General features: G+C 44.9%; 1 protein-coding gene across 2 annotated transcripts in view; it reads right to left on the reverse strand.

Annotated features, from left to right (window-relative positions):
• GLB1 (galactosidase beta 1) overlaps positions 1-18,424 on the reverse strand; it is a 90,342-nt gene that overhangs the window by 65,879 nt on the left and 6,039 nt on the right. The window contains exons 2-3 of one of the 2 annotated variants that reach the window (XM_027088354.1): positions 13,654-13,795; positions 1,811-1,980 (exon numbers count right to left, since the gene is read on the reverse strand). In XM_027088354.1, coding sequence (XP_026944155.1) covers positions 1,811-1,842 — 32 coding nt within the window. In that variant the 5' untranslated portion in view covers positions 1,843-1,980; positions 13,654-13,795. The remainder of the gene's footprint in view (positions 1-1,810; positions 1,981-13,653; positions 13,796-18,424) is intronic. The other variant, XM_027088352.1, reaches the window with a different exon arrangement.

An 18,424-nucleotide genomic window follows, 5' to 3' on the forward strand; every position in this document is an offset into this window, starting at 1 on the left:
AGGCTCCGGACGCGCAGGCTCAGCGGCCACGGACCACGGGCCCAGCCACCCCGCGGCACGCGGGATCCTCCCAGACCGGGGCACGAACCTGCGTCCCCCGCATCGGCAGGCGGACTCCCAACCACTGCGCCACCAGGGAAGCCCCATACTTATTTTTTGAAAAATATTTTTCAATAAAAATGGGAAAACCTCCAAGCCCTGCATCCTCCTAACAAAAGATTTTGTCAGGAATAGTCCGAAGGAGGTAAAATAACAAAAATTCTGGGACTTCCCTGGTGGCACCACAACTACTGAGCCTGCGCTCTAGAGCTTGCGTGCCACAATTACTGAGCCCGCATGCCACAACTACTGAAGCCCGCGTGCCTAAAGCCCATGCTCCACAACAAGAGAAGCCACCGCAATGAGAAGGAGCCCGCACATTACAATGAAGAGTAGCCCCCGCTCGCCACAACTAGAGAAAGCCTGTGTGCACCAATGAAGACCCAATGCAGCCAAAAATGAATAAATAAATTTATAAAAAATAAAATTCCGACCAGCTCCTTGGGCTGCCTGCAGCATGGGACACAAACTTATTTATTTATTTATTTTTAAAAGTTTATTTTTTTGAATTAAATTTTTGGCTGCGTTGGGTCTTCATTGCTGCGTGCGGGCTTTCTCTAGTTGCAGCGAGTGGGGCCTACTCTTCGTTGTGGTGCACGGGCTTCTGCTTGCGGCGGCTTCTCTTGTTGCGGAGCACGGGCTCTAGGCGCGCAGGCTTCACTAGTTGTGGTTCGTGGGCTCTGGAGCGCAGGCTCAGTAGTTGTGGCACATGGGCTTAGTTGCTCCGCGGCATGTGGGATCTTCCCGGACCAGGGCTCGAACCTATATCCCCTGCATTGGCAGGTGGATTCTTAACCACTGTGCCACCAGGGAAGCCCTGGGACACAACTTTAAATATGAAGCCACCCACTGCCATCACAAAGGTGTCTTTGATGACCCCTGGCTTGTGTTTTTTTCCCACAATCCCATGGTTTCAGGGTTCCCTGGAACAGTCTTGGTCCCCCAGAACTTAGTGTTGAAACTACAGACATGTCCCAGTGGCCCTAGAACCAGAATAACAAGTGGGATTCTTCCTAACTATCTGTCCCAGGAATCTGCCGCTGGGTTTTCTCACCCTTTATCTTTGAAGAGTTATCAGCAATCCACATCACCAGTGCAGAAACCAAAGTGGCCAGCCACCCCAACTTCCTTCTCAATTAGTCACTTTACAACAGCAGAAGAGATAAGGAGAGATAGTTTTGGGGTAAAATTCTGTAACCTTGGGCCATGGAATCACCCCAGCAGAACCACAAAGACAAACTAGGTTTCAGGAATCTACCCAACAAGGCATATCCCTCTAGGAGCTGAGAGGAGCTATGGTTGCCTACCAACACCCTTATCTTCAAATCTCAGCGGAACCTCTGTCCAAACACATGTGCCTGGGCAAATTTCAGTTTCGCCAGCTGCAAACAAGAAGGGTGACCTTGGAGAAATGGCATCATCCATGTAACGTGCCCTGCACACAGTAAACACTCAACCATTGTTACTTCCCTTTGCCCTTTCAAGATGATATCCATTGTATGACTTCTGGTGACAAAGTTCAAGGTTGGAAGAAGTAGTTAATTGTCTAAAGAAGGGACACTCAAGCCCATGACTAGCCTCTCCCGGGACCCCAGACCAGGCTATTCCCCATTCTGAGCAATGAAACAGCTGCACCGAGAGATGCAGCTGGACCCTCCCTCCAGGGGTGGGTGTCCAGGCCCAGGTGAGAGCCCAGTGCCCTCCTACTTACGTCTGGATGGCATTCAGTCCAGCCATCTTCATCTTCAGCAGCCGATCCTTCCAGTAGAAACGGGGCACGCGGAAATAGTGAATGCTTCCCGAGATGTAGCGGAAGGGCTGGCCATCCTTGAGGAAGCAGTTGTGGCCGTAATCGATCTCGAAAGTCCTCTGGGAGGCGTTCTACAGAGCAAGGACGGAACCACATGAGAACTTCCACCCTCCGCATCTCAGAAGCAGACGCTTCAACAGTGGCAACTGACTCCCTACCCTCTTAGTTTGTGTACGTTCTTGATTCTGGGCTATAAAGCAACCCACTGCTAAGTCAGGGCATGGAGGAGCCACGTGCAGGATTCCAGAGGCTGGCACCAATGTGACAATCAGTGGGTGAGCTGCAGAATTTACATGCTCAAAGAGAAAACCCTGCTGCAGGGGACTCTTCGCAAGGTGTGGCGAAGCTCAGTGTGCTGGGGCTGGAACACACACACACATATCCTGGACTCCATGGCTGTGACCTGCCAGAGCTCTGGGTGTCCCTCAACAGGAATGTCGTTGTGCTGAAAGCAACAGATCAGAAGTCCGAAGCCCTGAAGGCTTATCCTAGGTGCTGCGCTGAGTCCCACAATGACTGAGCATCCCTCTCTAACCCTGCATCTCTTCATCCATAAGTATGCAGGATGCCAGACTAAATGAACTCTAAGGCAATATGTGCGACCCAATTTGTAGGTTGTGAACTCAATTTGGTGATGATTGGCACTTTTTTTAATGGAAGAGAATAGAAATATCAGTGTATTGCACATAGTAAAGACAAGTGTTTTTTTAAAAATTTATTTTATTGAAGTACAGTCGATTTACAATGTTGTCTTAATTTCTGCTGTACAGAAAAGTGATTGTTATACACATATATACATTCTTTTTCATATTCTTTTCCATTATGGTTTACACAGGATATTGAATATAGTTCCCTGTGTTACACAGTAGGACCTTGTTGTTTATCCATTCTATATATAATAGTTTGCATCTGCTAATCCCAAACTCCCACTCCATCCCTCTCCCAACCCCCTCCCCCTTGGCAACCACAGGTCTGTTCTCTATGAAAACAAGTGTCATTTTATGAAATTTTGTTATATATACATATATAGAGTTGCATATGGTTGTACGTCTCTGTGGGGTTGAGATGTAAGATGTATTTCTATTAGCAACTAATCAAGATGCTTTTTTTTTTTTTTTTTTTTGCAGTACGCGGGCCTCTCACTGTTGTGGCCTCTCCCGTTGCGGAGCACAGGCTCCGGACGCGCAGGCTCAGCGGCCATGGCTCACGGGCCCAGCCGCTCTGCGGCATGTGGGATCTTCCCGGACCGCGGCATGAACCCGTGTCCCCTGCATCGGCAGGTGGACTCTCAACCACTGCGCCACCAGGGACGCCCAAGATGTATTTCTAGAAGTCAAATCAAAGTTTGAGAAACACAGTTTGGGGATCACTTCAGGAGCTGAAATGCTAGGATTTGAAAGGGAAGATCTCTGGGACTTCCCTGGCGGTCCAGTGGTTAAGACTCTGTACTTCCAGTGCAGGGGCTTGGGTTGGATCCCTGGTCAGGGAACTAAAATCCCACATGCCATGCAGCGTGGCCAAAAAAAATTTTTTAATTGAAAAAAAAAAAGAAAAAGAAAAGAAAGGGGAGACCTCAAACGGGAGGCGGACTGTGAGGTAGAATAGAACACTGCCCTCTGGTGGATATAAAAAGGCAGCAATAGACCTCAGGTTCCAACAGGACAAGGACTAGAAGAGACCATTTAATTAGTGTCCTCCATTGTTGGTAAGATTCCTTGTGCATCTTTAGGCTTTTTTTTTTTTAATCTCTTTTTCATAGCAGCATCACAGTCCATGAGAGCTTTGAGGGTTGCCCTTGAAGCCATACCTGGAAACATCAATGAGAGCAAGGGTCCTAGATCACACTTGGCCTGAAATCCAAATATAAAGTATTGTGACTGTGGGAATTCCCTGGCGGTCCAGTGGTTAGGACTCCAAGCTTCCACTGCAGGCGGCCCGGGTTCAGTCCCTGGTCGGGGAACTAAAGATCTTGCATGCCGCCAGGAGACTGCTTAGGGGCAACTGGAAAGCTTTACTGTATGTGAGTTACTAAAGCTAACCAAAAATAAACAAATAATTTAAGAATCATTTTTTAGAAGGTCAGAGTGTCAATTTAGTATCTCCAAACAACGCTTTAATTGCTACTCAAAAGCAAGAAACTCACATGATTTCTTATACTAGATGCCCCAATGGATGACTTTGAAAACATCTCACAGCATGTATATGATTAAATGTCAAATAAGGGTTTCCCACAAGTTCTTTGAGTTCAAAGGTGGCCCATATGTTGGGGAAATTGTTTGTACAGGTAGAAAGGGAGTGAGCAACTTCGGGCAGAACTGGGAAAAGGAAAGGGCTGTTTGGAGTTCGCTTGTCTAAGGGAAGGGATTTGGAGAAGCAGATGAGGTTGGAGAGAAACGATCTGGGCAGATGGTGGAATATGGCCTTTGTCCCACAGAGCAGAGCACCCCTGCATTCAAACAACCTCAAAATCCAGCCCAAACATCAACCTAACAAGCACTTGCAAATATTACAAACACCTACTATGTGCTGGGTAATAACAGAGGGGAACCAATAGATGCAGCCACAGACCACATGAAGCTTCTGTCTAGCAAGGAAGAAACCCAAGATTCGACATAGTGAGGCCTACAGAGTAAAATGAGGATAAAACCACCAGGTTGGGGCTTCCCTGGTGGCGCAGTGGTTGGGAGTCCGCCTACAGATGCAGGGGACACGGGTTCTTGCCCCGGTCCGGGAAGATTCCACATGCCGCGGAGCAGCTGGGCCCATGAGCCATGGCTGCTAAGCCTGTGCGTCCGGAGCCTGTGCTCCGCAACAAGAGAGGCCGCGATAGTGAGAGGCCCGCGCACCGCGATGAAGAGTGGCCCCCGCTTGCCACAACTAGAGAAAGCCCTCGCACAGAAACGAAGACCCAACACAGCAAAAATAAATAAATTAATTAAAAACTCCTACCCCCGACATCTAAAAAAAAAAAAAAAGAAGAAGAATGGGTCTAAGCTGAGCCCCAGGATGAGGAAGAGTTAGCCAAGGGGATGGGCGACACAGGCAGAGGAAACTGTAAGCCCTGGTGGAGGGGGCTCCACCCTCCTGAATTTTTTCCTAGTAAAATGTTGACACAAATTAAAAAGTCAGGGGCAGGGAGAATTGGAGAAAGGTGGTCAAAAGGCACAAACTTCCAGGGACTTCCCTGACAGTCTAGTGGTTAAGACTCTGCGCTCCCACTGCAGGGGGTGCAGGTTCAATCCCTGGTGGGGGCACTATGATCCCACATGCTGCGTGGCACAGCCAAAAAAATAAAGAGGTACAAACTTCCGGTTATCATAAATAAATACCAGGGATGTAAGGTACAACATGATGACTATAGCTAACACTGCTGTAGGATATACAGGAAAGCTGTTAAGAGAGTAGATCCTAAGAGTTCTCATCATAAGGAGAAGAAAATTTTTTCCTTTCTTCTTTCTTTCTTTCCTTTTTATTTTATCTGTATGAGAAGATGGGTGTTAGCTGAACCTATTGTGGTAATCATTTCACAACATGTAAATAAATCACGCTGTTCGCCTTAAACTTATCCAGTGATGTATGCCAATTATTTCTCAATAAAACTGGAAACAGGTTAAACTTAAAAAGTGGATGGAGGGCTTCCCTGGTGGCGCTGTGGTTGAGAGTCCGCCTGCCGATGCAGGGGACGCTGGTTCGTGCCCCGGTCCGGGAAGATCCCACATGCCGCGGAGCGGCTGGGCCCGTGAGCCATGGCCGCTGAGGCTGCGCGTCCGGAGCCTGTGCTCCGCGACGGGAGAGGCCACAACAGTGAGAGGCCCGCGTACCGCAAAAAAAAAAAAAAAAAAACTGGATGGAATAAATTACGGTTTCTATGGTACGTGTATTGCATATGAATGTACATACACACACATGATGAAATATTATATACATTCTGAGAGTACTGACTTATTCTTGCCACTGTGGTAAGATCTCTGAGACAGAATAAAGAGAAGGTCAAGAGGTGTTTTTTAAAACACACCTGGGGACTTCCTGGCGGTCCAATGGTTAAGACTCCGCACTTCCACTGCAGTGGGGGCGGGTTCCATCCCTGGTCGGGGAACTAAGATCCCGCATGCCCCAAGGTGCGGCCAAAAAATTAAAAAAACAAAAAAACGAAACTTCAAAAAAACACACCTATGTCAGGGCTGTGGATAGTCCCGCGCGAGTTCAGTGTACAGTGTGCTGACAGTGTCTCATCTCAAGCTCACCAGTCAAGTCTTTGTGTCTTCCCACCCACACGCCACGGGCACCTGCTCACCCAGAAGCCCAGGTGTCGGGGGGAGTCCACGTACCTCGGAGCAGCCCTCAACCACTGGGAGTGGATAACTGCACCCTCCTCTTTTTTTATTTTTATTTTTTTTGCGGTACGCGGTCCTCTCACTGTTATGGCCTCTCCCGTTGCGGAGCACAGGCTCCGGACGCGCAGGCTCAGCGGCCATGGCTCACGGATCCAGCCACTCTGCGGCATGTGGGATCTTCCCGGACCGGGGCACGAACCCGTGTCCCCTGCATCGGCAGGCGGACTCTCAACCACTGCGCCACCAGGGAAGCCCCACCCTCCTCTTTTAGGCAGGCAATTCGGGAGACGTTCCGTCTGCTCTCCAGGAGACCTTGGCAGAATCACGGTCCTGTTGCCCAGAGTGAGAATCTGTCCCTCTTGGGCCGCTTCCCAGATCACCTGCACTCCAGCCCTGGTTTCATGTTTTACTTCTAGAGGAACCCAAATTAAGACACTTGGTACCAGAACTGTCCTAAACAGCAGATCCTCAGGATGTGAGTCAATACCTGGATTTCTCATTTCCTGTGCGTCAAACAGCAGGAAGAACCCTACAGCTGGTGCTAAGTGGGTGGCGACGGCCCATGGTATGCAAACACACACGATAAGGCCCTCACCTGTGCAGGACTGGGAGGGGGCACGGGCAGAGGGGGGGAGTGGGCATCTGCATTAGCTCTACCCGTGGAATGGGGCTGAGGGGTGGGTGCTGGTAATTATAAGGATTGTGAGGTTGGCTGGTTTTTACTAACAGATTGGAAGCTTTGAAGAAAGAGACCGGTTGACAGGCTCAAATCAGCCATCCACTCAGGGCATTCTGTGAATGCCAGAGGCTTCCATGGCAATGTTTAAAGAGACCTACATCTCCTGCCAGAAAAATAAGGCCAGGACTTAATTGCGGAGGGGGAGGGGGGACACTGGGAGGGGATCTTGAGGGGGCAGAACACAAGGCAGATAGAGGGGAGTGTATGGACATGGTGCGTTCTCCCATGTGTGAGCTGTCATCTTGGTAAAGGTGCCCAACCCAGTCCCTGTGCTGTTGGAACCCAGTTCCTTGGAACTTGGACATGATATTGACTCACAGGAAATGAGGTGGAGGTGCCTGGACTGCCATGGAATCCTGAGGAAGGTATGAGATGGTTCCAAGAAGTGAGAAAGTAAAAACGGTGACCAGACACCCCAACATCTGACTATACTCCCCAGAACTGGCCAGAGAACACACCCTTCAGTAAGGAACACAGCAGTGAGGAGGGTCCTGGTGTCCTCCGGAAGTCCCCTGAGGGCTGTGCTCTGTGAGCAGGGGGTGACAGAAGATGCTCCCTCGTGTCTTCGAGGGTGATGAGATCCTGGCATAACCAAAGAGGTACCCCTTAACCGCCAGATGCAGATGGACATAATCACCACCACAAACAGCTAGGCCAGAGTGGCAGCTGGGGCGTGTTGACAGAGGTGACTTCAGGCAAGAGGGCGAGATGGTTGGCCAACCAGTGAGGGCGCTGCTTGATGTATCTCGCAAGAAAAAAATCAATCACTTGTGAGCAAAAGGCTGAGGTCAGCCCCTGCAGTGGAAAATCATGACTCCTTCATCTGGTTCCCAGCTCTGAGGTGGTTCTACAACAAACAGCTGATGGAAGGAAGGATTGGATGGATCCCCTTGAGGAAGGGCCCTGTGATGCCACCCTAAGTACACACAATAAATATTCCTTCCCCAGCGGGACTTAGGACACCTGTGTCCTAAGGAAAGTGCACCCCCAGACCTCATGAGGACTGTTGGATGCAGTCCGGGCTGGTATGTATATACCAGGGCTCCTGAATGCCACCACCCCCACCTTGTTGCCACGGGAAAGGGCCCACGTCCTTCTCACTAGTCAGAGGACCTACCCTATGGTGATGTCCCTGGTTCTGAGTGCAAACTGGGATGGTTCTACTTAACAGCCCCCAGAAGCCTCCCCATGAGTAACAGCCACTGTGGAGGGAAGGGCCAAACAGATGTCCTGGAACTGCCCACTGCCCACCTCCACCCAAGGTAATTCTGAACAAGCCCACAGTTCTCCTGGAATTGCAGACACTGGTGCCTCTGCCACAAAGACTCAGTGGACATCCTCATCACATCCCCATTCAGATCACCGGGGAGCCCCTGCCAAAAACAGATCGTGCTGGATGGTGGTGGACCACTTGTTTAACCAAGTGGTAGCCCCAGTGGCAGCTGTGGGACAGTCAACACAGCCTCTGGCATTTGGTCTGTGGCTAATCTTTTCAAAACTATTAATAAAAAGGGTCAAAAGCGGTTGGTTTTTAAGTGGGCAGGACAGCAGGACACATTCTTTGTCTTGCTCCAGGGACCTGGTAACTGCCCCGCTCTCTCCCATGAGACACCTCGACTGTCAGGACACTCCCTGAGCTGTCACACTGGTCTGATATACAAACAACAGCATGTTATTTGGACCTGGGGAGCAGTGACAAGTCTCTGAAACGGAAGCTTAGAAAAGCAGCAGAGGGGATGATACAGACAGATGCAGAAGCAGCATCACCTAAGAGACAGCCTCTAACTGGTGACTGTCAGGGCCAAGGTAAACAGGGAAAATCCACTTCATGGCTCCAAAGTGACCCCTTTCAATGCTGAAGGACCTGAGAGGACCCAGCCTAAAAGAGTCAGCTTCCTTAATCTCTGAGCTGTGGCACCACTGATGGAAGTAGGGCCATCGAGAAATGTGGGGGGAGGAGAAAAGAGGGAAAGCTGCCTTCAGAGTTTATTCCCCCCAAATACATATAATGGAAAATTTTCCCTGTGTGCAAATTCCACCCCCTTTTTTTTTGGCTGCGCTGGGTCTTCGCTGCTGCACGCGGGCTTTCTCCAGTTGCGGCGAGTGGGGGCTACTCTCCATTGCAGTGTGCGGGCTTCTCATTGCGGTGGCTTCTCTTGTTGCGCAGTGCAGGCTCTAGGCACACGGGTTTCAGTATTTGTGGCACAGGGGCTCAGTAACTGTGGCTCGCAGGCTCAGTAGTTGTGGCTCGCGGGCTCTAGAGCACAGTCTCAGTAATTGTGGTGCACGGGCTTAGTTGCTCCATGGCATGTGGGATCTTCCCCAACCAGGGATGGAACCCGTGTCCTCTGCATTGGCAGGCGGATTCTTAACTACTGGACACCTACTTCCCCAACCCCTTTTTAATTAATTCGCATTGGAACCAAATACTGAAGAGCCACAGTTTTATTTCACATGTGCTCGGGTGTGGTAGCATCAATATTTACAGTGCATGAGGTCACAGAACTTACAGAATAAAAAGCAATTCCAAGCAAGTCAAAGCCCACACCTTTCCAAGCCGTGCCCCCACCCCCAACCAATGTATTATACATAATGCATATAACACTGGAGAAAAAAGACCACAGTACAAATGAAATAACCCCAGACCAAATACATATCAGGTAACTAATACTGTCCGATACAACATGTTTAAAGTTAATGATGCTGTTGAGATTATTTCAGTGGTGAATAAGCCTTTCTTTAAAAAAAATTCAATGTAACATTGGTATTTACATCACCAGGTAATGTGAACATGCCTCAAGTTGCCTAATCCTCAGAACTAAAATTAATTATATTTGCATTATTTGTGCACATTCCTCAACCTGAATAAAGAAATAAAAGGAGCTCAGTGCTATCCCAGGTTATGTGTCATGCCGATTACGTGAAGATGCTAATGTCTTCAAGTCTCTCATAATAACTCAGGTAAGCACCTAGTCCATGGATCTCCAACCCCAGCACCCTACATACCTTCTCAACTCACCCCAGAGGCCCAAGAGCCTGGAGAATTCCTGACATGAGCTGCTCAGCTCCAGGGTGACAGAAACCCAACCATCCCAGGCTGCTAGCACCCTAGTGTTAAGGGAAAAGGGATTAAGAGAAGGGGAGAAGACAGGGGTGGAGGGGTGTTTACACACATGGGCGTCCCAGATCCCTCAGTTCACAGAGCAAAGAGAAAGGGAAGGAATATTGCAGACGACTATAAAACACACATTGATAATGCCAGAGCTAGAGACTTTCAAACATCAAATGTCATGGAAGCACCATTACATCAGACAGGCTGTAGAAGAAAAACCACCCCACGGAATGAATGGTGATAATCAATATGGATCTGGAGGAATTTGTGAATGATCTGCCATGGCTTATAGATTTATTAACTTTATTTACTTATTCCTGTCTTGTTCCAAGAAGATTTTTGTTCAGCATTCCAAAAGACTGTGGATAAAGAGTGCAAATTTCAATGGAAGAGGAAGGGGAAATGGCAGAATGGAGGAGAAATGAGTTGAGGATCAGTTCCCTATCCTCCAGGACTCACAGACATTTACAGATTTAATTCTGCTCCGTCATCTCAGAGAAAAGGTAAGTACACAGTTTTAAAAAAATAAATTTAAAAATATAAAATAATTCTTAAAAGTGAAAAACAGACCTAACTGTCCACAGAGGAAGGAATCATTTCAAGTGAATTTGAAATAGTATTTTGACTATATTTAGACTAAGGATAAAAATACATCTTGAACTGCATTAAAACAAATAAACCTGCATCCGGTAGATTTCATCCTATTAATAATATTTCATTACTATTCTGAATCTATAAAATACATAATAGGATAAATAAGCAATTACATCGGGTTGTCAGGAACCAAACATTTCAGTATAAAATAGAAAAAAACATAAAATCAAAGAAAGTTAAGTAAAAGTCCTGCAATCAGGAAATCTCTGTACTGTCCACTCAATTTTGCTATGAACCTAAAACTGCTCTAAAAACTAATGTAACTTAAAATTTTTTCTCTTTCTAAAAAAATATTTATTTCCCAGCAATAGCCACAGAAACAGCTAAGAAATGACACTAGCCAGTAGCATTTAGCTCCTCTAGCACTTAAATTATGGTCTCTAAATATTTCCCACAAAAAGGAACCAGGGCTCCTTAAGAAATCACTTAATCCAAGTCTGGGGCAGAATATATACAAAATAAGCCTAAAACAATCAACAACTATTAGGGCCACACAAAATGACACAGAAGCCAATTTGAAGGAGCTCCAACTGGCTGAAAATGGGATATTTTGAGCATTAAAAGATTTAGCATTTCGTTAGATTGAAACACGTCAGATATGCAAAAATAGCCAAATTCATAATACTCCCTCCCACCTAAAAGAAAAGCTTATTGGTCATCCCTGAAGTCTGCTGGGCTATCAACTAATTATTCTGAAAACTAATGAATAAAGAGGAAGAATCCAGCATCCGTCTTGCCTTTGGTACAGACTTTTTCAGAATAACCAAACAATTGATGAAGAGAATTCTTTGTAGAAGAACCACAGCTAGTAAATGCAGAAGAAATGAGATTAAAAATCATCGTTTTGGGGGCTGAAGGCAGAATTACACTTCTTTTTCTTTTTTTTTTTTTTGGCCGCACCATGCGGCTTGTGGGATCTTAGCTCCTTGACCAGGGATTGAACCCAGGCCCTCGGCAGCAAGAGTGCAGAGTCCTAACCACTAGACCACCAGTGAATTCCCAGGATTATACTTCTAAGCTCCACAAAAACTCCTTCAAAATTCAGAACTGAGGTAAAAGAAGTTTCCATTGTCTCTTGAATAGATAAAAGCCAACTAAATACTCCCAGAAAGTCTATTTAGTACTCTGGCCTGCTAAATTCTGTATTAAATGTATCAAACTTAACAAAAAAATCACCATTTTACAATCCCTACTGGACTAATGACTTTAGGCAACAATCATCAATGACTGCTGAAACATTAGATGAAAAGATGATGTGGAACCTTCTAGTGGAGGAGCCAAGCTGACAACACCTGGTCAATCTCAGCATCACTGAAAGCAATGAAGTCTTCCTACCAAAAAAGGAGAAAAGTTGAACGTGAATCTGTCTAGCTTCTAGCTCTAATAGATCTAGCTCTAATAGATCTAGCTCTAATAGATCTAACTTTAATAGATGTCCACCTCTACCAGTTTACAGAAAATATGAAGGATAGTACATGTCAAACACCACCACAAATCCAAAATGTAGGAAATACCAAGACATAATATCCAGATAACTTGAACAAATAAATGGCACAAAATAAGAAGAGAGGGTATCTTATAGACTTAGAGAGACTTAAGAAATATATCACATACAATATATGGACCTTGTTTTTAGATCCTGATTCAAACAAAAGAACTGTAAAGTGACACAATTCCTCAAGAAATCAAAGAAAAAAACTAAAGCTAGCAGAAGGGAGGAAATAATGAAAATTAGAGCAGGGATTAAGTGAAATAGAGAATAGAAAAAAAAAATCAATGAAAGTAGGAGTTCTTTTTTTTTTTTTTTGCGGTAATGCGGGCCTCTCACTGTTGTGGCCTCTCCCTTTGCGGACGGAGCACAGGCTCCGGACGCGCAGGCTCAGCGGTCATGGCTCACGGGCCCAGCCGCTCCGCGGCATGTGGGATCTTCCTGGACCGGGGCAAGAACCCGTGTCCCCTGCATCGGCAGGCGGACTCTCAACCACTGCGCCACCATGGAATCCCAAGAGTTCATTTTTTGAAAAGATCAACAAAACTGATAAATCTTTAGCTAGATTAACTAAGAAAAAAAGAAAGAAGCCTCAAAATCAGAAATGAAAGAGAAGATACTACAACTGATGGCACACACACAAAAAGGATTATGAGACTACTATGAACAATTGTATACCTATAAATTGCGAAACCTAAAGAAAGATAAATGTCTAGAAACATACAACCTACCAAGACCGAATCATGAAAAAATAGAAAATTGCACAAACCAATAACTAGTAAGAAGATAGAATCAGTCATTGAAAATCTCAAAGAAAAACAAAGGATCAGATAGCTTCAGCTAGAGAATTCTACCAAACATTTAAAGAAGAATTAACACCAATCCTCCTGAAACTCTTCCAAAAAATTAAAAAGGAGGGAACACTTGTAAGCTCATCCTATGAGAACAACATAACCCTAACACCAACACCAGACAGGACATAACAAAAAAAGAAAACTGCAAGCCAATATCAATATTCCTGATTAATATTGATGCAGAAATCCTCAACAAATATCAGCAAACTAAATTCAACAACTTTTTTTTTTTTTTTTTTTTGGCCACGCTACATGGCTTGTGGGATCTTAGTTCCCTGACAAGGGATGGAACCCACGCCCTTGGCAGTAAAAGCACCGAGTCCTAACCACTAGAGCACCAGGGAATTCCCTCAAGAACTCTTTAAGAGGATTATACATCATGACCAAGTGAGATTCAGAATGCAAGAATGATTCAACATATGAAAATCAATCAATGGAACGCACATTAACAGAATGAAGGACAAAACCATGATCATTTCAATTGAGGCAGAAATTTATTTGGTAAGATTCCACAACTTTTTACGATAAAACACTTAACAAACTATGAATTGAAGAAAATTACCTCAACACAATGAAGGCCGTATACGAAAACCAATAGTTAACATCATACTCGATGTGAAAGATTGCAAGCTTTTCTTCCATGATCAGGAACAAGGCAAGGATGCTCGCTCTCACCACTTTTATTCAACATACTGTTGGGAGTCCTAGCCAGAGCAACAAGCAAGAAAAAGAAACAAAAGACGTTCAATTTGAAAGGAAGAAGTAAAATTATCTCTATTCACAGACATGATCTTATATGTAGAACACCCTAAAGATTTCACACATACACACACACGCAAAATTGTTAGAACTAATAAATGAATTCAACAAAGTTGCAGGATACAAAATCAACATACAAAAATCAGTTGTATTTCTATACACTGACAATGAACAATCCAAAAAGGGAATTAAGCAATTCCAATTATAATAGCATCAAAGAGAATAAAATACTTGGGAATAAACCTAACCGAGGAGGTGAAAGACTCATACACTGAAAACTACAAAACACTGCTGAGATTTTAAAAGACACAGATAAATGGAAAGACATCCCATGTTAATGGATCGAAATACTTAGTATTGTTAAGATGTCCATATTACCCAATATGATCTATAGAGTCAGTGTAATCTCTATCAGAAACCCAACAGCATTCTTTGCAGAAATAGAAAAATTCATCCTAAAATTCATACAGAATTTCAAGGAACCCCCAATAGCTAAAACAATTTTGGAAAAGAAGAACAAAGTTGGGAGACTCACACTTCCTGATTTCAAAACTACTGTAATAAAAAACAATGAGTTCCTGATATAAAGACAGACAAATACACCAATAGAATAGAATAGAGGGGCCTGAAAATAAACTGTCACACAAATGTTCACATGGTCATCAGTAAGGGTGCCAAGACCACTCAATGGGGAAAGGACAGTCTCTTAAACAAAAAGTGTTGGGAAAACTGGATATCCACATGCAGAAGAATGAAGTTGGATCCTTAATTTACACCATATACAAAAATAACTCAAAATGGATCAAAGACCGAAACATAAAACCCAAAATTTAAAACTCCTCGAAGAAAACATAGGGGGAAAGCTTTATGATATTGGGCTTGGTTGGCAGTGACTGCTTGGTTATGACACCAAAAGCACTGGCAACAAAAGCAAAAATAGACAAATGGAACATCAAACTTAACTTTTTCGCATCAAGGGATACAATCAATACAGTGAAAAGTCAATCTATGGAATGGGAGATAATAATTGCAAATCATATATCTGATAAGCGGTTAATATCCAGAATAATAAAGACCTACAACTCAACAACAAAAAAATCAAATATGATTTTAAAATGGGCAAAAGACCTGAATAGACATTCTTCCAAAGATGGTATACAAATAGCCAACAAGCCTATGAAAAGATGCTCAACATTACCAATCATCAGAGAAATGCAAATCAACACCACAATAAGTTATCATCTCACACCACTATCAAAAACAAACAAACAGGGACTTCCCTGGTGGCGCAGTGGTTAAGAATCTGCCTGCCAACGCAGGGGACATGGGTTCAAGCCCCAGTCTGGGAAGATCCCACATGCCGCGGAGCAACTAAGCCCATGCGCCACAACTACTAAGCCTGTGCTATAGAGCCTGGGAACCACAACTACTGAGCCCGCGTGCCACAACTACTGAAGCCTGAGCGCCTAGAGCCCATGCTCCGCAACAAGAGAAGCCCCACTCGCCTCAACTAGAGAAAGCCCGCGCACAGCAACAAAGACCCAATGCAGCCAAAAATAAATTTAAAAAAAAGAAAAAGAATCTGCCTGTCAATACAGGGGACACGGGTTCGATCCCCAGTCCAGGAAGATCCCACATGCCACGGAGCAACTAAGCCTGTGCACCAGAACTACTGAGCCTGTGTTCTACAGCCCGCGAGCCACAACTACTGAGCTGCGTGCCTAGAGCCCATGCTCGCAACAAGAGAAGCCACTGCAATGAGAAGCCCGTGCACCGCAACAAAGAGTAGCCACCGCTCGCCACAACGAGAGAAAGCCCGCGCAGAGCAGCGACCTAGTGTAGCCATAAATAAATAAATAAATAAATAAATAAATTTATTAAAACAAACAAAAAAATGGAAGATAAGATTTGGTGAGGATATAGAGAAACTGGAACACTTGTGTACTGCTGATGGGATTATAAAGTGGTCCAACTGCTATGAAAAACAGTATAGAGTTTCCTCAAAAAATGAAAAATAGAACTACTATATGATCCAGCAATCCCACTTCTGGGTATATATCCAAAAGAATAGAAAGCAGGGTCTCAAAGAGATATTTGCACACCCATGTTCACAGCAGCACTATTCACAACAGGCAAGAGGTGAAAGCAACCCAAATGTCCACTGATGAATGAACAAACTGTGGTATATACATGCAATGGAATATTATTCATCCTTAAAAAGGAAGTCTTGTCACATGCTACAGTGGGGATGAACACTGAGGACATTATGCTAAGTGAAATAATCCAGCCACAAAAGACAAATGATATATAATTCCACTTATATGAAGTACCCAGAGTAGTCAGATTCATAGAAACAGAATGTAAAGTAGTGGTTACCAGAGGCTGGGGGTGGGTAGGGGAGTTGTTGTTTAATGGGTATAGAGTTTTACATTTGCAAGATGAAAAAGCTCTGGAGATCTGTTGTACATCAATGTGAATACACTTAACGCCATTGAACTGTACACTTAAAAATCACTAAGATGATAAATTCCACACTATGTGTTTTTCTATCACACACACACAAAAGACAATTGAGATAATCGGAAAAACTGAAAACTAACTCTTTACACAGTTAACTACATTTGAATCCTAAAATTACTTGTAATAGATACAGCCACCTAATCCTCAGACAGTGGAAAAAATACTTTTATTAAGAGGTAGAAAACCTAACTTCTAACCCCAAGTCTCCTAACTAGGTATAAGATGATATTAAAGAATTACTGTGAATTTCATCAGCTATAACAGCATTATGGATATGCTTTTTTAAAAAGGATTCATACTGAAGCATTTGGGGGTGAAATTATATTTTCTAAGATTTGCCTTAATATACTCCTGACAAAAAAGAAAGAGTGAAGGGCTGGGGTAGATGAGAAGGAACAGTAGAATAGTCACAAATGTTGAAGCTGGGTGATGGGGATTCTGTTGCTGCTCTCCCTAGTTTGTGAATACTTCCAAGTTTTCACAATAAAAAGCTTTTAAAAAGAACAAACAAGGGGAAAAAAGGATGGTCGGACGGATGGATGTTTGGAATGAATGGCAGTAGGATTAATGTATTGAGGTTTTATAACAATAGTATCCCAGGGCTTCCCTGGTGGTGCAGTGGTTGAGAATCTGCCTGCCAATGCAGGGGACACGGGTTTGAGCCCTGGTCTGGGAAGATCCCACATGCCGCGGAGCAACTAGGCCCGTGAGCCACAACTACTGAGCCTGCGCTCTGCAACAAGAGAGGCCGCGATAGTGAGAGGCCAGTGCACCGCGATGAAGAGTGGCCCCCGCTTGCCGCAACTAGAGAAAGCCCTCACACAGAAACGAAGACCCAACACAGCCAAAAATAAATAAATAAAAATTTAAAACAAAATGTATATATAGTATCCCAGTACACAGGCTATAGTTAATTTTTTTTTTTTTTTTTTGTGCTACGCGGGCCTCTCACTGTTGTGGCCTCTCCCGTTGCGGAGCACAGGCTCCGGACGCGCAGGCTCAGCGGCCATGGCTCACGGGCCCAGCCGCTCTGCGGCATGTGGGATCTTCCCGGACCGGGGCACGAACCCGTGTCCCCTGCATCGGCAGGCGGACTCTCAACCACTGCGCCACCAGGGAAGCCCTATAGTTAATTTTTAGAAAGCTTTATGTTTCATTTTAACTTGCATTTAACAGATTTTTAAAAAGAAACTAGAATGAAATTGAAAGCATTTTCAAGCTTCAAGTAAATGTTTCTCACCACCTCCCCCAGCAATAAATAAACAAATCAAAGAAGGTAAATGAGTGAAGAACAGGGAACAGAGGTACCAAGGGGGCCGTGGAGAGCAGCCCACCAGGACCATATCTGGACACAATTGGAGAAATTTGTGCTGGGAAAACTTCCACCACGTCATGGGACACAAACCAAGTGTGAGAAGGTGCTGCTGACTATTCCTTGGGCACAGAAGATGGACCTGTCTTGTTTCTGTTAAGAGAGGAATCAGTCAAGCAAGGACTTCAGAGCAGGGATGACAGACAGGTGCTCAAGACTGAAAAATGCTGGCACTCAGCGAAAGAGAAGAGACAAGAAGGTACAAGATGAAAAGCAGGACTGATGGAAGTGAATTCCATCCAGCTCAGGGCACTGATGAGAAAGATCCCAAATCAAGAAACCAGTGAAATAATACTTGGTAGAGCAGGAGACACACAAGGTGGAAGACAAATGGCAGAACTAGTGTAGACTGGGGGTGATCCCAACTGGGGTCAGGGCACGAGAATGTGAGAGGGTCTGGAAGAGTTCCTGAGATGGCGAGGTCGAGTGATACCACCAAGAACGCAGTCAGGAAACTTGAGCTGAGCTGGGCGCTGCCCTTGGCAAAGCACTTCCCCCTCCTATAACCCCACCACCCGCAAAATGTGTTAAAAGAAAGCCTCTCCAGGGTCCTTTCCTTGGTTCTGGATAAGTTTTTCTCCAAACTTATTCCTGGCTGTAAGGATGATTAAACACGAGGGGGTAAATAATAAGGAAACCACTGAAATCTCAACTCAGATACATTTTAAACTCGACTGGAAGA

The sequence above is a fragment of the Aethalodelphis obliquidens genome, unplaced genomic scaffold (assembly GCF_003676395.1).
Source record: "Aethalodelphis obliquidens isolate GAN/ISIS:26980383/991018 unplaced genomic scaffold, ASM367639v1 scaffold62, whole genome shotgun sequence".
Lineage (NCBI taxonomy): Eukaryota > Metazoa > Chordata > Mammalia > Artiodactyla > Delphinidae > Aethalodelphis > Aethalodelphis obliquidens.